Raw genomic sequence first — 20,026 nt, 5'->3', positions numbered from 1 at the left:
TGAGTTTTATTTTTCCCAACTATATCATCTCAGATCCTCTTTTCCCCTGGGTACTCTGATTATTACCAATGCTCACTCAGACTCCATAATGTTTAGCTCTCTCTCAATTATTAGAAGGGTTCTTTCAAGTTCTTAAAAACTTAGTCCTATTCATTTTAAAACTTCAATCTCATGTTCAATTCAAAGTCCTCTTCTTTGCCCCATTACCCACAAGGCAAGCTAGAATGGTGGTTATAGTGGCTGGAGCTGGGGGTGGGTCTACTCTACCCTCTTCTCCCTTTTTCTTCCTCTCTGCACTTCCCTCCTAGAGCTCTGCTGGAGGAGGGATAGGAGAGGCCAAGATCTTCCCGTAGATAATCCCAGAGGGATGCTGCAGGCCTCACTGGGTTGGTTTTCTCTGCTCCTTAGGTTAACACTAAACTGACCTTTGGCTCTCTCTGCGAGGCAAGCATCAAAATGCAGACTCTCTAGAGTTGCTGGTTCTCCACAGTCCCCTCCTTTCCTGCATATTCATCATCCTGGTGTTAGGCATCTGACTTGGACACTGACCTCTTCCTCTTACTCCTCACCCAGCCCCTGCCCCAGTATTCCGTCTACCCAAATGGCTTCTTTGGGTGGGGCACCAGCAAGACGTCTGGCCATCTTCTATATTGTTCCCTTTCTCCACACCTAGGACAGCATTAGGGGCTCTAATGGTCCCTTTCATAGAGGGCTGAGTACCTTCCAGAGAGATGAGCATCAGTCCCAACTTATATGGAGACTTGGTAGAGAGGGGGACTGTTGAATGCCACCACCCTTACACATTCTTTCTAGTCCTTTCTTTCTCTGCCTCAGAAAAGGTGATGAGATTTTCCCCTCTCCCCACAATGAGGAAAGTGAAAGGAACAGCCTCTTCAGGAACCATAACATTGCTCCAAGGTTATCTCCTCCATCCCAGTCCTCCCCTTATCTAGCCTGGGATAGAGAGATGGGCAAGGGCACTAATGAAAGCAACTTCTCTATGAGACCAGAGCTGGTGGCTGAACACAACAGTTCATGGTCCCCTGAAGTTGTAAAATGTCAGACCTTTTGTTTTGAGCTGTGATGGTTGATTCCAGCACTCCCAACTACCTCCACCTTGTTACGCTAACTTCTGTATTGACTTGTTTGTCAGAAGCCATTTCTCTGTATTGGTGAAACTATCATGCTGAAGGTGCAACAATGAAGAATTTCCCTGGACTTTCCTGGGGCTGGGGCTAGAAAACCAGCAAAGTAGACAAAACTCATCTTTAATACCAAGCATTCTGACCAAAAACCCAGACCAATTCTTCCTAGATCCTTCCCATGAATCTCTCAGCTCAAAGGGCTTTGTGCCTAAATTACTGTGCCGAAATTACACACCTACAATTACTGTTAGGTGTGTTAAGGTGTGAGGCATTAATTAGTCAAAAGGCTCTCCAGAAGAACCAAAAAGCCATCTAAATTCAAAAAACCTGAATTCCCAAACGTACAACTTCTGGCAGAATGATCCAGGTGAAGAGACGTTTGTTAAGCCATTTACCCTGTCCATTTATAAATGTGGTCCCATCTGACTCCACTCCCAACACACCCTGATCCTTCTTTTTCTCTTCTCTCCCAAACTCCAAACTCTCAACATCTCATCAAGCTTAACTGCTAACACTTCTGAGTATGACTTCTCATAGCCCATGCAGCTACTTTTGTGACAAACTTGTCTTTGGATAAAGACTACCATTCCAGATGTAGGACAGGCAGCTATAGGATCAAAAGGTCATCTGCTATTGAGGCTTCTGACTTTCATTGTGTCTAGCACAAACATGTGCACACTATACACACATGAACACACCACTGCATTTATCACAAAACTTGCTTGATCCCATACTTGTTGAACATGAGAAAGTATAGGAAAAATATTTAAGTTTCAGATGTTTGGGGAAGGCCTTATTTTTTCTTTCAAAAAAAAACCCACTTCAAAAGAATGTGACCAAATATCTTATACTGCAAATGCTGCAACAGGAAAAGAAAAAGAGAAAGAAAAAGCCAAGGCGCAATGTCTTTTCAATAATTTAACATAACTGCAGGACGCCTGGGTGGCTCAGTCGGTCAAGCAGCCAACTCTTGATTTCGGCTCAGGTCATGATCTCAGGGTGGTGGGATCAAGACCTGCATCAGGTTCCACGTTCAGTGCGGAGTCTGCTTGTCCCTCTCCCTCTCCTCCTCCCTCTGCTTCTTCTCCTCCACCCTGCTCGTGCTCTCTCTCTCTTTCTCAAATAAATAAATAAATAAAATCTTTAAAAATAGTAATAACATAACTGAAGATAGATTATAAAAACTAACATATGTGTGTTTCAACAAAAGAGTTGACTATGCCTTTAATACTGAGCCAGTCTCCAAGTGATGGGGTGCCATCTGGTCACCATACTACATCTCTGAACAGCAGAACAGACTCATTACCTTTAACACAATAAAGCAGCCATAAACATAGAAATTTCTCAACATAATCATGTATTTGAATTTCCCACATATTGACTTTGGAATTTCTAACTCCCGCCAAAAAAAAAAAAAAAATTAAATGACTACATAGACTTTCAGTTTAATGGAATTCCACAAATATTTGCCAACCTCCTCCTATGTGTGACGAACTACACTTATCTCAAATGTAATTAGAAGGAAATCTCAATCATGCAACATCATATACACTACCACTTAAAAAAATTACAACTTCCTTGCGTTAGAAACTCAAATACTCCTTATTGATTTATTGATGCTAGAAGACAAAACTATCAAACTATAAAATAAATCACATCAAGTTGCAGTGATTAAGTAACAGGCCATCCTTAGCCTGTGTAACTTATACCAAAGTTGGATCACAAGCTATGTCTCATGGTAAAGATGCTAATTCTGGTCAGAGAGTAAAATGCTAATAGGAGTTCCACTCCTCTCAAGGTAAGGTGGAGTAAAATACTAATGTAAAGTCATAGGTATTTTACATGAAAGGCTATAAACTTTAAAAATGTATTCAAAAAAAAGTACTCAAATAATCTTTAAGAGCTTCCCAAAACTGTTTTTCAGAATCATTTCTTTTAAATTTGTCAGCTAAACTTAGTTTTTAAGGTAAGCATAAAACGTCTGCCATTTCATCCACAGTGGCTAAGGTTTAAATCAATATTATTTAAGAGGATATATAACAAAGATTAAAGCAACCTCTACAGCTAGACTCTTTGAGTCTATTTCCTGGCTTGGCCATTTGCTAGCTATATGACCTTGGGCAAGTCACTTATCTCTCCATCTGTAAAAATGGAGATAATAATAAAAAATACTAACCTCATGGTTATTGTGAGGTTTGCCTAAATTAACACACATTAAGTGCTTAGAAGAATGCCAGACTATAATTGAAGTTATATAAGCTTTTGCTATTATCATAAAGAAAATGTCTCAATTGGAAAATCTCTTAAAGATGTTACATCTCTTCAAGGTGTTTTATCTATTAGATTAACTGTAAAATGAAATCTGTTTAATTATTAGTAATATTTCTAAATACATAATATTTAATTATAGCATAGAAGCAATCGTTCCAAAATATTTCAAAACAGTTCACCAAATGCTGAAGATGTCTTTGCATCTTATATGTCAGCCTCTAGGGGGAGCACAATCTCCTATGTCTTCATTCCCCACATCCTCCAAAAATTAGCCACCATATTTAAGAAACTGCAAGTCCAAGGACAATGACGGACTATGTTTTATGGAAGCGAAGCTTTCAAAGGAGAGAAAGGTCAGAGTGAACATAGCGTAGTGTTCTCTCTTTGTCCTGAACCCGACATCAAGGGTGACCTGAAGGGGGGTTAGAACGGTGCTGTTTGCGCTGGTTCTTCCAACACAGGTGCCCTTTTTCTGAGCCAGGCCCTAATACAGCCTGAGTCAAGGGAGGCTTGAAGGGAACGCACTCTCCCCCTGCTGACTCCTTACTTTCTGGCCCTAAGAGTTGTGCTCCTGAGCAGCCCTTCCTCATCATTAGCTGTCAGATCTGGGACGTGGGGTGTGGGCTTTAAGCACACAAGCTATTTGGCCTACTTTGGTCTGAAATCACTTGTCCCTTAGAGGAAAGCCTCTACAGGGTGATCAGGTAAAACTTTCTAGAGTTCTGCCCTGAAATCTTGGTGTTCTTTTGTCTCTTTTTGCGTTCCTTGTGCATTTATCTCCCTCAACACCTCACAGAGAAGGTGTTCTGAATACAATCTGACAATCATTTTTAACCATCACATTGTACCACACAGTAATTCAAGGTTGCCAACTTACACATATTGCCCACGCTTAGTCTAATACAGACTTAGCATCTTTTAAAAGGCTCTTGAACAGGTCAACATGAACAAATTATCAAAGCAGACATTATCTTTAAAGGTGTTTTAATCTTTTGAATACAAAGTTGTATTGTTCAGGAAAAACACAACATCCTTGCCTGTAATCGCTCGCTACACACTTTTGTAAATTTACAAATACGAATTAAGAGATCTTTGGAAACTAAACACACTTTCTAAAATAGTTTAGTTTTTAGGTTGTTTTATTTTGTTATAGATGGACTGCATTATTTTCAAATTTAACCTGGCTTTCTTCTTCCTGGAGTGTTAATGATAATATAAATAATGATTCCTTTCTATTCACCATGTACAATCCCACTTTTCTCAAAGTAATTCTAGATTAATTATTAATGAAATGAGTTAAAACAGTAGAATTGAAAATAAACTAGATTATTATATTTCTCTTAAACACATCCACATTGGATGTTACAAATAAAATGACAAATCAAATTCAATTTTAAATCGAAGGAACTATTCCAATACTCTGTCATACTATGATTTTGTTGCCATCAAGTGTTAGCTGAAATACATAGTACATTGGTGACAACTTAAAATAAGTAAAAAAATTGTTGCTATAGACGTTGACTATTTAGTGCTAATTATCATGATCACTTTTAGCACACTCAGTAATCAAAATAAATTTTGTCTATTGTACCCTATTATAGGAACTGGGATGCAGAGATAAATAAGATTCAATAAAACTGCAAATAAACCCTTTTGACATTATTAGAACACTTATCAAAATATAAGATTTCATAGAACTGACAGGTTTCACTATAATAAGGTTTACTGATTTCTTACCTTTGATTTAGAGAGAAAGTTCAATCAAATTCTTCTCTCTTCCCATCTAATAACCAGTGGTTCATTTACTGGTGCCGAGATCCCAGTGGGAAACAAAAAGTTGCTCCTGCCTCTTACTGCTCTTTAGTGATTTTCAGTTGGACAGTTGTTTTAAATGTACAATCTTATACATAGTTGGGACATTGCTCCTGAAAAATGTTTAATGTTCAGTCATTCAAGCTGAACAAAAGTGAGGGAGAAGCAGGGCAGACTGAGCTACTCCCTGGTCCACTGGCTGACCAGTGGCTCCGGCATTACCTAGAAGCAGTAATGGATTGTTTGTTCATTCGCAATGAAGGTAAAGTCAGCTTCTCCTGATGTCTTTTCATAACACCCTGCTGTGCCTGAGGTGTTATTTGGCAATATATGTTCAATTGACATTTTACAGTACAAAATTTAATTACTTGTTTTCTCTACTATAAAATGGAAAAAGCTGAGAAAAAAACTATTTAGTCTAAATTGCAATGTATATGTCACCTCTCAATGATTATGTCATTAACTTACACTTTTTGAAACTTGCAACATTTTCCAAGAAGGTAAACAAATAGTGTAAATTCTGATAGCAATAGCAAACACTAACTGACAGGCATGTCTAAAATCTTTCATAAAATAGGACAAAGCTCTTTATTTAAATTTTATTCCTAATACTCTTAAGAGGTATTATAAGAAATCAGATCAGAAAGGCACCACAATGAAAAGCAACCACTTCTAAAGTGAAATGTGTCCATGTTTCTATGGCAATTTCAGAGAAAGTAAACACTGTAACTGAAGTTGCTGGGATAATAAACCAGATCAACCTAAGAAGTTCAACGCTATTTATACAGCTGAATCATACCTTAGGAGGAGCACCCCCAGCTGAAGGCATGCTCACTGTAAAAGCTGGTTGCTTTTCCAAAATTCGCCCATAAGTTGGTTATTTGGAAATTTTAACACATATTTCTATAGGCAAAAAAAAAAGTCCACAAATGCTGATTAATTCCCAAGTCAATCTACAGAAGCCTATTTAACTTATAGTGTGCCTAAAATTTTTATTTTTCAATCATACTGTTATCATTCATAGCTGTCATACAAAATGCTTTCAGAGCTCCAACTTAAGAGCCCCTATTTCATCACTCTCCTAGAATACTACATATTCTTATGCCCCGATACTTGTTCCCTTTCTCTCTCCATCTAAAAGAGAGTACAACCCCTCGCCAACCCGACTGGATGTAGGGGCAAGGGAGCAATGGCCTGGTGTAAAACAACAGATGTGCACTCCATTTATTGATGACAAGCAGAACACCTGCCAAATTGCTCTGCCTTTTAAAATACAGTACAAGCTTCACAAAATGACCAAAGACAGAAAGGTTTGCCATCCCTTCCTAGAGCCATCCATCTCGAGGTGCTCTGGGTCGGGAAGTGGGGGAGCAGAGAAAGGATAATTTCCCCCACAAGCCACAGAGCCCAAGATTCAGATTCTTCTGCCAGTCTCTTAGATGTTCATATTGTATTCACGGATTGTGGACTCCCTGCCTCTGAGAGCCAGCGTAAGAGCACAAGTTCTGGAGCTAAGCAGACATGGGTATGAATCCTAACTCCACACTGTACCAGAAGCTTTCTTTGCCTCTCTTCTCTACTTTAGAGGGTTTGCTGTGAGGATTAAGTGACAATGTATAAAAGCTCCTGGTTTAGTATCTGACTCATAGTAGTGGTGGTACTTGGTAAATGTAAATAAAATTCCTCCTGCCCCTCTGAAGACAGTCATAATTTTAATATGCGTCAAGAGGTACCCAAGGCATATCTTTGAAGCTATGGCTCAGAAACCCACTATACCAGCCCCACAATGAACATGACAAAATGAGAACAGCATGACACAAAATAATGACACAAAAAACACCAAAGCGATTACCTTAGCTGCTTCAGCGCAGGTATCAGCACCTCATTTCCAGCTCCTATCTTCCTCCCACAAACCTATGTCCATGAGATCTAAATGGTGATTTCTTTTAGAGAATACATACTTAAGTAGAATTGAAAGGGAAAAGTAGAACCCTTCAATATGTTACATATAATGGAAGAAAAATCAACTGCTATTCTGAAAACATCTATGTATCTCAGTTCCCATCATCTAGTGTAAGGAATAAGCTACACTGCTTTCTATTTCCAAAACATTAAGGAGTTCAAGAGCCATAAACTATAATTTAAAGTATTAAATATTTTAAACCTAGAAGGTTGGTATCAAATATTAGATAGAAAAATGGTCTAATTTCTTAAACAGAAATATATTCATATGCAGAATAGTACATAATTGTTAGATATTATCAGTCTTGGATGTAACTAACTTGTCATTTTAAACCACAAGTCATCAAGAAGCAATTAAGATGAAGTCTATTGCAATATTGTGGTATTCAACAACGCACTTACCAAAAACATGCAGGATTTATCAGTGTCAATGCGATCAAAAATAATCACACAGAAAAACACAGGGGAAAAAATGGATGGACTAAAGAAAACCTAGTTTAAGTTTCCTATTAAATTTTTTAAAACTTAGGACTTGGCATATAAGGGAAGAAACACAACTATAGTAAAAGAAGACTTCACAAAGATGTGTAAAGGTAAATGTTGTTATTGTCTTTATCAGCTCAGAAGGAAATTGATTTCTCAACTAAAACCATGTTTTCACAAATTAAAGAGGGCAAATTTACTGAAAACATTCCTTTATTAATATACAAGACATTTCTTTTATTAATATACAAGATAGGCTGTTTCCTGGCATGATAGAGGAATGCACTATTCTGATTTGTCTAATATTCAAGTTAATAGAGAATTAGCAGTCAAATAATTAGAACAGAAACAATATCTTAAACTGAGCTGAAATAATTTAATATTTGATGATTCACAATCTTTCAGTGGCTCAGTCATCATCATGAATATGAATTATCACTATACAAAGACCATTTGGAACAGAGAAAATTTAATAGTTTGATTGATATAAAATGTACTAAAGCCTTTCTTTTCTGCGTATGTTTTAATGCAAATAAAAAGAATCCTTGGCCAAACTCTGGAGAATGCATTTTTCTCTCAATATAGAACATGTGCTACATATTTCTTATATGATCAAGACCTTTTTTAGAGACTTTCCTTTTTACTTTGCTAAAGTGAACTAACCATGGGGCAGCAGATTCAAGATGTAAACAGAAAGGTCCTTAATCTCAGAGATTGTGTGGAACAGAACCCCATCACCTGCTTCTTTCCCCATTGGAAGGGAATAAAGGCCTCTGGGAACAGACCCTAAGGACCCATGCCCATCAAGGACCTTCCAGGTTATTCCTGAAGATTAACTGATACATCAAAATGATTTTGGACAACCCACTGGGAATCAAAAACATTTGGATCAAATTTGAAAATAAAAGGCCTGTAAACTTTAGTTAAATTTTATTATATAAATCAAGAACGTCAATAACTCAACACAGATATATACAGATACATATGCTTGCATATGCATGGAATATTTCTGGAAGGATACTTAAGAAAGTGTTAACAGCTATGGGGGCGGACTATGTAAGTGGGAGTGTGGAGTGGCTGGGAGTCTTCCCTTCATGCTCCTTCGTAACATTTGATTTTTTTATCAAATGCATACATTACTTTTTCAATAAAACCTAATTTAAAATAATAGTAACAATTTGCTTCATTTTCTAGTATCTTTAATATAAAGGCCATTTATTAAATACTTATTCTACTATTAAATAGGGAAAAGATCAGGTTTATACTCTGTTGCCTCCCTCTTTTTTGCCAAAAAAAATAAACTTCAAAACAAAAGAGGCACAATTACTCAGCAAGGGCCGTTTTGCGAATATAAACCAGAACATAACACAATTTAAAAATTGCAAATTTAGTTGCAAGAATTTGTATATTCCTTACACTCTGTTACTTTTATTTTTTATAACACTATAGAGCCCACTGTTTTCTATGATGGTATATTTTAAACTATCTTTGGATATTTGTTTTCACACACACAGGACCTCAAATAGTAACAATATCTTAGAATCCAAAATGTAGTTGTTTCCTAATTATGTTGTTTTTTAAATTTCAAAATAATACGCTTTCTGACCTGTCGGTTGAAAGAAAAAAAAAGTGATCATTTCCTTTTTATCTAAATTCACACCCAGAATAGCACACTCCTTTTCACATAATCTAAAAGGCACAAAATAACAAAAACTACTACAAGTCATTTGCAACTACCACCCACTCTTCTTTTTATATAGAAATCTTCCTGTTGGTTTTAAACTTCCATGTGTCAGTGTTGGGGAAAAGCCTAGACAATACTTGGAGCTGGGTGGATGTACTGTGGGCACCGTCTTCCCACACTGGCAAGGGGAGTTTGAGCTTGAGAAAGAGACATGCATTATGAGGTGGTTACACAGTTTAACCCTGAACACGAGTCTTGAATGTATTAGTGCACCAAGTAAATTGAAAATAGTTCCAAGTCCATCTTTCACTATCATCTTTGCCTACACACACACACACACACACACACACACACACAGATACACAGTTTCATACTGACTACTTACTCTACCAAAATCAATTTTAATCTCACATGCACATGATTACCCACATTCATTTATGCGAAGAGGCCCTTTTCCAAAGCCTGTGGGAGAGTGACTTCCAGGATACCTTACCATGTGTCACGCACCCAAAAGATGTAATCTGAAACAGGAAGCAAGCCCCAAGGGGAAGGAAGACAAAAAGAGATAAGGGAGAGAAAAGGCTTACAAATTTCTTGCCAGATAGATGAAGAGAAATCTTGTCTGGTGGTTGACCGGTGGGGAAGCATTTTCCCTGCATGCAGCGGTAACCACAAAGACCTGGGATGATGCTTGGGGGACTGATGGCTTTCCTCTCACGCTTTCTGCAGTGCAGAAACTCTGGGCTCCACCATCGCTCTTCACTTGGCCAGAGGGTCCACTGAAAACTCTGCCAGTGTACCGGGAAAGTTCACGCTTCTTGGGATTTCGGGACCGTTTGAGTCTGGAGGGTTGTTTTTGGGTTGGGGAGGGGGCTGTTTGGGTTTTGGTTGGTTTTTTTTTTCCCCCACTTGAGGGTTAACCGTGCATTTCTTTTACTGTGCGGGGGGAGGGGGCTAGGGGGGTTAGGTAACCTTTCTCTAGAGACCAATGCACATTCGCATTTGGTCTGCATTTACACTGAATCCTTCCTTCCTCCTTCCATCAACGATTTAGTGAAGCTTTCAGAGAAAATGAGGGAAAGCATCCATCAAAACGCAAAGACGCAGAGCGGAACTTTTCCTCTGCTGTCAGGAAAAAAAAAAAAAGTGACTTCTGCCACTCACGGCCAAGAGCTGAGTCTGGGAACCTCCGGACGAGGAAGGAAGGTTTGGTAATGAGGGAGGTGGGAGAAAACAATGCCGAGCCTGCGATGCCTCCGGACACCGTACGTCCTGCCTGGATCCCCGACCCACAAACCACCCACACCCATGCTCCTGGGGCAGCGCGGCCTCGCTTACCTTGATGATGCTGCTCCGCCGGGGGGTCGCCCGCGCCGCCTCCAGGAGGCCGGCCTCGCTGTCAGTCGGGGCCCCTGCTGCGCCCGGCAGCGCGACTCCGCTGCGACGGTCCCTCCACCGGCCCCCAGGGGCCACAGCCACGCCTTCTCCAGAGGCGGCGTCCGGACCCACTCGGGGGTCGTCTTCACATCCGGCTGCGTCGGGCGGCACGGGACCCTCCCTGCCCGCCGCGCCCTCCGCCATGGCCGGCGTTTCGGGCTCTCTGGGGGAGACGGCACGCCCGGCAGCGGAGTCCAGCCTCTGGGCACGAGTGCGCTCCTGCACCCGGAGGCGGCCCTGCCAGACTTTGTTTCACCGCCCGGGGGCGGCGGCGGCGGCAACTTTCTGGAGAGGAGACATCACTCGGGTAGAGACGTCCGCGGGCTTTGGTCCAGGAGGCCGGCAGTCCGCTGGGGTACGGCGGCGGGAATGGGGAAGGAGATGTGAGCGGGAGGGAGAAGGAGAGGCGAAAAGGAGAGGGAGGTGTCCGAAATGTGATGCAAACGCCCGCTCTGCGCCAGACAAAAGGCACCGGGCGGCTGGCCGGGCGGCCTCGGAGGCCGGGACGCGCGCGGCCTGAGGGGGGCCGGAGCCGGACGCTCGCGGCCGGTCGCACCCGCCACCTGCCCGCGGACGGCGGCGCAGCGGCCCCAGGAAGTGCGGCGGCGGCGGCGGCGGCCTCCACTCCGCTCTGTTGTGACAGGGAGGGAAGACTTGTTTTGACAGCCCGTGGGGATTGGCAGGCGTCTGAGCCTCTTAGGAGCCTAGCGTCGCCGAGGAGGGGTCGGCCCGACCAATCCCCACTGCGAAGGGGTGTGCCCGAGCGCGAAGAATGGAAGAATGTGTTCTGTAACTGGGACCCGGCCCAGCCCGGCTCGTGTACTCGAGCAAAGGTATGAGCGCGCGCGCGTGTGCGCACCCGCAGGCGCTCCGTGTACGTTTTAGGAAGTTTAGATATTCGAAATGGGCCTGAAGACGCAACACAATCCAGGGATGGGGGAGGGGGCGGGGGAGGAAACCTTTGGCAAAGCAAAGCAAAGCAATTTGGAGGAAAGGGGGTGTGGAGCCCTCATGTCAAAGTGTTTGAGGTGACAGAGCGCAGCTTCGCACCATCAGGGGTTTGCAGGCTCTCACACCGATCCTTTGAAGTCAAGTCCATGTGGAGATAAACTAGGATTTACTACGGCCCTGGAGCTGAATAATTTGATTCAGGTTTCATAAAATGATCTTTGGTTCATTCTACAATGTGAATAAACATAACAAGGAAAGGGAATCAGATAAAAGAGGTGAGGGTAATAGGCAACTAAACCAACTAAATCCCTCTGGAGAGTGACTCCTAGAAAGAAAAGATATGATGGAAGTTGGTTAAGTACAAGATGAGGTGGGGGATTTAGTCTATCCTAAAACATCCCTATTTGATAATGGCTCAACCTCCTATCTCTAGATAATCCTATATAAACATACTTTGCTCGTTTCCAGCAAGTTAGCAACCAAGAAGAGAGATATCTTTAGATAATGCAGTGTCACTGAAATTTACCACAGAATGCTCAGGAGATGTAAAAGATGGCTGTGAGGGTCCCTAGTAAGACAGAAGATAATGATTTGGTTTAAAGGCTTTTTAATATCCAAATCTATATTAAACCTTATTTATAACATTAATTATATTTTAATTGTCAATAATTTGATCCTTTGAGATGATACCTGTTCCTTTGGCTGGCCAAGGACATCAGAAACTCTTCAGCCTTTTAGTCCCAGAATTTGTTAGAATTTCAGAATATTAGAGACGCAAGGAGATTAAGGTATCATCTAGGGCAGCCTTTTTATTTTACAGATGAGATGAAGGCCTGGGAAGCTTTAGTTTCTTGTCTACTACTTAGTGCAGAAGCTGAAATTAGAATCTGCCACTTAACTCCTCCTGTAATCTCAGCTACTTTATCTCTCTCCTCTGGGGCTACAAGCAGTCCGAACTAGATAAGGCCCTTGGGAGGTTTCAGACTTGACATTTAGCAACTTTTAGGTAAGAGTGAGAAAGCTCAAGTTTACCTTTTCTTCAAATATAAATGCAGCCCAGTAATGAATGTACTGTAGATTAGCAACCTCTGGTTTTAGAACCAACACCACCCTCTAGTGAGATTCTAAGAACTGCATCTGTAATAGCAAATGCTGTCTTCTTTCAATCTCATATGTAAAAGATAGGAAGGGAAAACTCAGTTAGTTTCCTTTTCAGCTGACCTGTTTTTATTAAAAAGTAAGAGGGCCCACAGACTTAAAACCGCCATACGTGTCCTTCATCTCCACTAATTAGTTCAGGGATCCTTACCTCTCTTGTACAGGAAATATCTTTACTTGCTATCCTCACAAATATAACCTATTTTAGGCTATCATTTTTTTTCTTTGATATTCAACTATTAGTATGTTTTACTTTTGTCTTTATATGGTTACTTTCAGAGTTTCATTTTTCTTTGTTACCCTCATAAAAGTTCCATTCTTGGGTTGTCCCCCAAGAAATGTAAATGGCAGTTATCTTACTCATTATCTTGTTTTCCAGTATTAATATCATCTACAAAGACCGTCCTACAGGTTTGTATATACAATTCTGATAATAATTTGTTTTTTAAAGTATTAAATTAGTGTCACCTTACTAACATTTAAGGTCAATGATCAAAAAAGAAGCAGCAGCAGCAAAAGAAGAAAAGCAGCTGCCAGAAAGTATAGTATATAAGGGTACAAATTTTTTTTGTTTCAACTAAATGCTATCCAGTTGGACTTTTATCTCTTCCCTCCCTTAGCAGCCTTCTCTCTCACCCTCATGTGAAGGCAAACACACACACACACAGTCTCAGCTTCTCTCTCTCTCTCTCTCTCTCTCTCTCTCTCTCTCTCTCACACACACACACACACACATACACACTTAGTACTAAATCCTTTGTTCTGAGCCTCTGTTCATAAAGGCTATTATGTAATTTATTCTGCTTTGAGAAAATGATTGGACCCTAATCGAACAAGTCTTTCATACTATTGCCTTCTAGCATAAGCTCAGTAAGCTTTTCCTGATACTCATATTTGCAGTTTAAAAAAAAAAAAAAAAAGAGCCACCCACTGAATCTTCTCCCACCTGGGGACAGATTCTACTCTGGCCCCATTCCCAAGACTGAAATATTTACCAGATTTGATTAAGTCAGCAGCTATAGGCATATTCCTACCCCTCCATTAATAATCCCCCCTTTCCAAATTAATATCACTCACAATTCTTGCCTCTCAACCTTTCACCAAATAAAGCAGCAATCACTTGATTGGCAAATTAGAAGCTGAGGTGGGGGGAAGGGAAAAGAATGTGAATAAAAGTAATGAATTAGTGATTCAAATGTAACCACCACTGAAAGGTCTTCTTTGATCACAAATCTCAAGTTGCTCCTTCAACCCACACACATGCCATGTTACTCATTACTCATATTATTCAGTTTGCTTTCTCGTAGGATTTTATCACTATGAATAAACTGTCTTGTCCATGAAATTGTTTATTTATATATTCTGTCTTACTGACCTCCTATCTCTGCCCCATTAAAATGGAGAATATAATCTCCATGTGCAAAAGACCTTGTTCATTGCTTTACCTCCAGCTCTCAGAACCATGCCTGGCATAGAGTAGGTCCTCAATAAGTATCTGTGGACAGAATCTTCACCTTTGCAGTCCTTTGATTGAATAAAAAACCACTTCTGATTTTTTTTTTTTTAAATGGCTCTGTCACTGCCCACCCTATAGGACTTCTCATCTGGGATCCTAGAATTCCATCCTAGAGCAGAAATCAGAACAGACCCAAAGCAGGCAGTTGCAAAAGTAGAAGGAAGCTTATAAATTGGAATAACTTGAAATTGAGAATTAGACTGAAAGACAACTGATTGGAACCTAACCAGGTCCAGCAAACCTGAAAACACCTAGCCCAGAATCAATGACCAGATATGTCAATGTAGTTCTTCCATCCTAGGGAAGTCACCCCAGAACGCTGGGCCAAGAAAATCCTGTGAGAATATTAAGACTTTCCATACTCTACCAGGAAATCAAAGTTGGGGAAGAGAACTGATAACTGCTTTCTATACACCAGATAATCCTCTATGAAGTATTCTGATCTCCACTTTACAGAAAACTCCACTTTACAGGAAACGAAGGATCAAAAGGGTCAATGAGTTTGCTCAAGAGCTGGAGCCAAAAGGAAGTGATGGAACCAGGATTTGACTGTCCCAGTCAGCCACTTCGAAGCTTGTGCTCTTCCAGCTACATGAGGCTGTCATAGGGTGCAAGTCCATTGAAGTCCTGGAGACTTCACCTATTCTGAAGAGCCACTCCTATAGGTCTGAGACCACTCACATTCGGCATGACAACCTCTCCTCTTAACAGCAGCATTACCTCTATGTCATCATGATAGAGTGTGAAGCTGACAGATTTATCAGTGTGAGGAAACACATTTATCCTCTTGTTCACATATGTATAAGAAAGGATATTAAAAGTCAGTTCTTCTGGTAAGTTCAAAGATGCATTGAACAGGAATATGGCATTTTCAATTGAGTCATATATATCCTTATATTCAGTCATAACACTCTCCAATACACATAGTAATCATTTCAATTTGCTATCTCAAGAAAACAATTTGTAGGGTAATTTGTAGTATAAATACTATAGTAGAATAAATATATACAAAGGCAATTAAAGATAAGCAAAACTAAATATGCCCTCTTAAAATTCAAGGGTTTTTTTCTTCAAAGGTGTTCTTTTGTCCCTTATGTTAGCAATTAAGTAGGAAATTTCAGTAACTAAAACATAAAAGTCAACTAATTTTATTTTAAGGTACAGGTAATCCACACCATGATAGTGGTCCTACAAAAATGAGAAGTTACAAAGTGTTTAGAATAGATCTAGATTCCCCAGGTTAATAAATTTTCAAAGTTCTGAAAGGCAGTACATTTAAGAAATCTTTAATTACGGGGCGCCTGGGTAGCGCAGTCGTTAAAGCGTCTGCCTTCGGCTCAGGGCGTGATCCCGGCGTGCCAGGATCGAGTCCCACATCGGGCTCCTCTGCTATGAGCCTGCTTCTTCCTCTCCCACTCCCCCTGCTGTGTTCCCTCTCTCGCTGGCTGTCTCTCTGTCACATAAATAAATAAAATCTTTAAAAAAAAAAAAAAAAGAAATCTTTAATTACAGCCAATGTTCTTCAATGTCCGAAGGCTGCTGCTTCTTTCCCATGTTGGGAAACCTCTACTACCAGCAGGAAAGCAGGATGCCTGGCTGTCTGTCCATTAACACTGCCCTCTTGGGTAGACCCCAATGCTAAGATACAGGATTAGGAGCCCCAGGCCAATCATTTGGGAATAGTCTGTATGTGCAAAGCAAATGTCTTTTAAAATAGGCAGTGTTAAAAAAAAATAATAATAAAATAGGCAGTGTTGATTTATTTTCTGTATATTAACTGACTTTGACATGGATCCTGAAGATGGAGCTCCTATCATCATTATGGTCCACACCAATGCAGAAACCACAGAGGCATTTATGAAAACTACCACTGGAATGGCACCAATGAGGCCCACATGAAAACTTGTTTCTCTTCTTTCTCTATTTGATTTGACAACTTGGATCTTTTCCAGGTATGAAGTTATAATAGAAACCTCTTCAAATGAAACACACTCCCAATGCCTGACACTTGAAATGCAGGAGTAAATATAAGTTTGGTTCCTCTTCCTCTCCCCATCCAGGTACATACCCCAAATCTAATTCATCTGCATGTGGTAGGGGGTTTTCCTCCAATTTATGCCAAGACATAAGGTTTATTAATGCTTTTTTAGCATCTTAGGACCCATTGGAAGAAAATGAAGAGTGATATTTCTTTTCCTAATGCATTCCCTTTGGTCATAATGTATCAGTCTTACATTTATTTTGTTAACCTTATTGATAGGCCTTTGTTGCATTCTACCTCAAATCTTTTGGGAGGAAGAAGCAGAGTGCAATATTTAAATAAACACAAAATTGTAATGCATGTTCTAAATAAAAGTATAACATAAGAGTAAAGTATGGGGCACCTGGGTGGCTCAGTCATTAAGAATCTGCCTTCGGCTCAGGGCGTGATCCTGGCGTTATGGGGTCAAGCCCCGCATCAGGCTCCTCCGCTGGGAGTCTGCTTCTTCCTCTCCCATTTCCCTTGCTTGTGTTCCCTCTCTCTCTGGCTGTCTCTCTCTCTCTCTGTCAAATAAATAAATAAATAAAATCTTAAAAAAAAAAAGAGTAAAGTATGGTCTCTTCTGTAAGGCATTTTTAGTTCCCCATAAGTTTTCAGGTACATAGCTCTTTCATTAAGCATGATGCAGGTTTATCTGCTTTCCAAAATGAAAAGCCATAAAAAGTGAGTCCTTTAAAAAAAATTCCATTTGAGGCCAAATGTCTAGTGAAAACTGGATGGCTAGCATTTCCTCGGTCATTAACCCCTGTGAGAATCCCCCAGTTCCCACCCTCACTGACTCATATAGGTCACCATGGAGACAACTACTTCTTCCCTTACCCACAGTAGAGGAGCAACAGCTGCTGAAGTGCACTTGGGATGTTTGCCATTCTCTGTTCTATATAAAATGTACTGGGGAAACTTCAGATGATGTCACAATTGTTTTTGAAAGATTAGGGGGTATAAAGGCCTGTTGCAGGAATCATCTAAAATGTTAAGCAGCAGCCAAGAACTGAAATTTAACTTAAACTGTGAAGTAGGATAATAACAACATTGTACAATACTACATTTAGTGTAATGAGAGGTTATAGAGCTTTCTTTAAATTTTTTCCTAACCAAAATGGGATTTTAGTAACTAAACTGGTAACTGCATATAGAATTAATTTATTTGGAAGGTTCCTTATGAGCCATACTTAAAATCTAGGGAAAAAATACATAACATCATTATTTTTAGACTATCATTTCTAAAGGAAAGGCTATTTTTCTGATTTTTGATAGGTGTTATATTTCTCATAAACATACTGCTATAAATTCTAAACTTCAGAAAAATAAAATATGTGAAAAAATAGAATCTTACCTTTTCCATATGCCTTAATTTTTCCTATCTTCGAAATATGGATTAAACAGGTTTTTGTTTGTTTTCTGAAAATGTAAAGAATGGTGTGACTGAAACTAAAGTCAAAAGGAGTACTTATCTGTATACACCCAGTGGATGAGAAAAAATAGCATTTAATTAGAAAAAAATTATTTTCTCTTATTTCTCATCCTAACATTGATTGATTGACTGGTTGATTGATTGACTTACTTAGTAATCTCTACACCCAAGGTGGAGTTTGAACTCAGGACTCTGAGATCAAGGGGGGGCAAGCTCTTCCAACTGAGCCAAACAGGCACCCCTCTTATTTCTCATCTTTTTTTTTTTTTAAGATTTATTTATCCATTTTAGAAAGAGAGAGTGGGGTAAGGGGCAGAGGGAAAGGAGAGAGAATCCTCCAGCAGACTCCCCAAGGGCATGGAGCCCTATTCAGGGCTCAGTTCCAGGACCCTGAGACCATGACCTCAGCCAAAATCAAGAGCCAGATACTCAACTGACTGAGCCACCCAGGCACCCCTCTTATTTCTCATCTTAATTCTTTGTACTCACCACTCATTAATGATATCCATTAGGTATGACTCACATGGAAACATTTCATTAACACTCTGTTTTAAAGACAATCTTCATACTCATGGGGATGCTCACTAATCCTCCCCGTGGAAGGGTTTATGCCTCCTCAACTGGTTAACAGCAGGCTCAGTTATGTGATTTGCTTTAGCCAGAAAGATGAGTGAAAACCCCTTCTGAACAGAAGCTTCAAAAGCCAGTGTATGCTTAGCCATGATCTCATTTTTCTCTGCCACAAGATTAATTGGCCACCATATAGAGGCTAGATCCTAAGTGAAAATGGTAAGGGGCAGAGCTCAAGCCAATCTACAATGGATGTGTAACATGAGCAAGAAAGCAACCTCTGTGGTAAGCCTCTTAGATTTGGGGGTCCTCTGTTACTGTAGTATAACCGAGTCTCTCCTAACTGATACAGATACATAAGTTTACTGAAAGCCCTATGCTTTCTACAACCATGCTATTGGTCCATATGGCCAGACACTACTTGATTTATATAGCAAATAAACATTCCTGGCACCTATTAAACTAGTAAAAACTAAAAAATTTTGGATATCCAGAAATTGTGTATAGTTATTTCTATTTCTGTGATATATTTTTTTCTCATTTATTTCTTTCCTATAAGCTATGTAAGCCTCTGTTTCTGCCTTTCTTGTTAGGTTTAGAAATGACGCATAAGTGTGATCAATGCATGCTTCTTTTAGTGTAATTTTTTCTTTTACCTGTCTTGAACATTTCTCTCCTCCTCCACCCACATCAACCCTCCCACTCCTTGCAAGATAACTCAAATTAACAACCTGAGTTGCCAGGTTAAAGCATCTTTTCAGCTTTGGTGTACATACTTACGTATGCATGCACATGTGTAGAGAAAGAAAAAGTGTGTATGTTTGTCATTGATTTACTAAAAAAAAGAAGAGGTGGGCAGACATATTTTATACATACTGTTCTGCATCTTCCTTTTCCCACTCAACAATACCTAGTAACAATACCTAGTAACAATACCTAGTACCTAGTACCTTTTCTGCAACATCTACTAATTTGTTCTTTTCATAACTGCAAATATTCCATGGTATGGATATATCATAATTCATTTAGGCATTACTCTATTTGGGGTATTCAATTTATTTCTAGTTTTTCACCACTACAAACAGCATTGTAATTATCATTTTTGCACACATATTTTTATGAACCAGTTGTTTAATTTCCATAAGACAAATTCCCAGGAGTAGAATTTTGGGGTCCAAGGATGTATGTCTTTTTAATTTTAATAGATAATGCTAGATGGATTTACCAAAGAATCACAACATTTCACGTTTTACCTTATTAGGTATTGTAGCTCTCAATAATTTCTGCCTATCTTATAGGTATAAAGTTAGATTCCATTGTTACATTAATTTCACTTTCCAGATTACTAAGCACCATTTCAAATGTTTCTGGGTCATTTGGACTCAGTCTTCAGTAAACTGTCTACACACGTGCCTTGGGTAATTTTCCATTGGACTGGATGCCTTTTTCCTCTTAGTTTGTAAGAATTCTATAGCAAACACAGAGATGCCACACTCAAATCCTGCTTCAGCAAAACACTCACTCTCCAGCTTCAAGGCATATGGTTGACTGACAGCTTTCAGCTGTTTAGTTACTCAGGGTT

At 39.9% G+C, this 20,026-nt stretch overlaps 1 protein-coding gene across 13 annotated transcripts in view; it reads right to left on the bottom strand.

The window, feature by feature from the left end:
* Positions 1-20,026, bottom strand: part of PLCL1 (phospholipase C like 1 (inactive)) — a 335,124-nt gene that overhangs the window by 306,789 nt on the left and 8,309 nt on the right. For 2 of the 13 annotated variants that reach the window (XM_087862349.1, XM_087862372.1), the window contains exon 2: positions 17,797-17,861. The exons of 9 other annotated variants lie outside the window; for them this stretch is intronic. Coding sequence is in view for 1 of the 4 variants with exons in the window: in XM_045806401.2 (XP_045662357.1) it covers positions 10,696-10,938 (243 nt within the window). In the remaining 3 variants the exon portion in view is untranslated. Of the gene's footprint in view, positions 1-10,695; positions 11,221-16,803; positions 16,964-17,796; positions 17,862-20,026 lie in introns of those variants that run through there. 2 more of the 13 variants (XM_087862374.1, XM_045806401.2) reach the window with 2 other exon arrangements.

Source organism: Ursus americanus, chromosome 1 (genome assembly GCF_024610735.1).
Source record: "Ursus americanus isolate L20-20 chromosome 1, mUrsAme1.1.p, whole genome shotgun sequence".
Classification (NCBI taxonomy): domain Eukaryota; kingdom Metazoa; phylum Chordata; class Mammalia; order Carnivora; family Ursidae; genus Ursus; species Ursus americanus.
The sequence above is the reverse complement of the archived record's forward strand: the minus strand, read 5'-3'. Positions and strand labels throughout refer to the sequence as shown.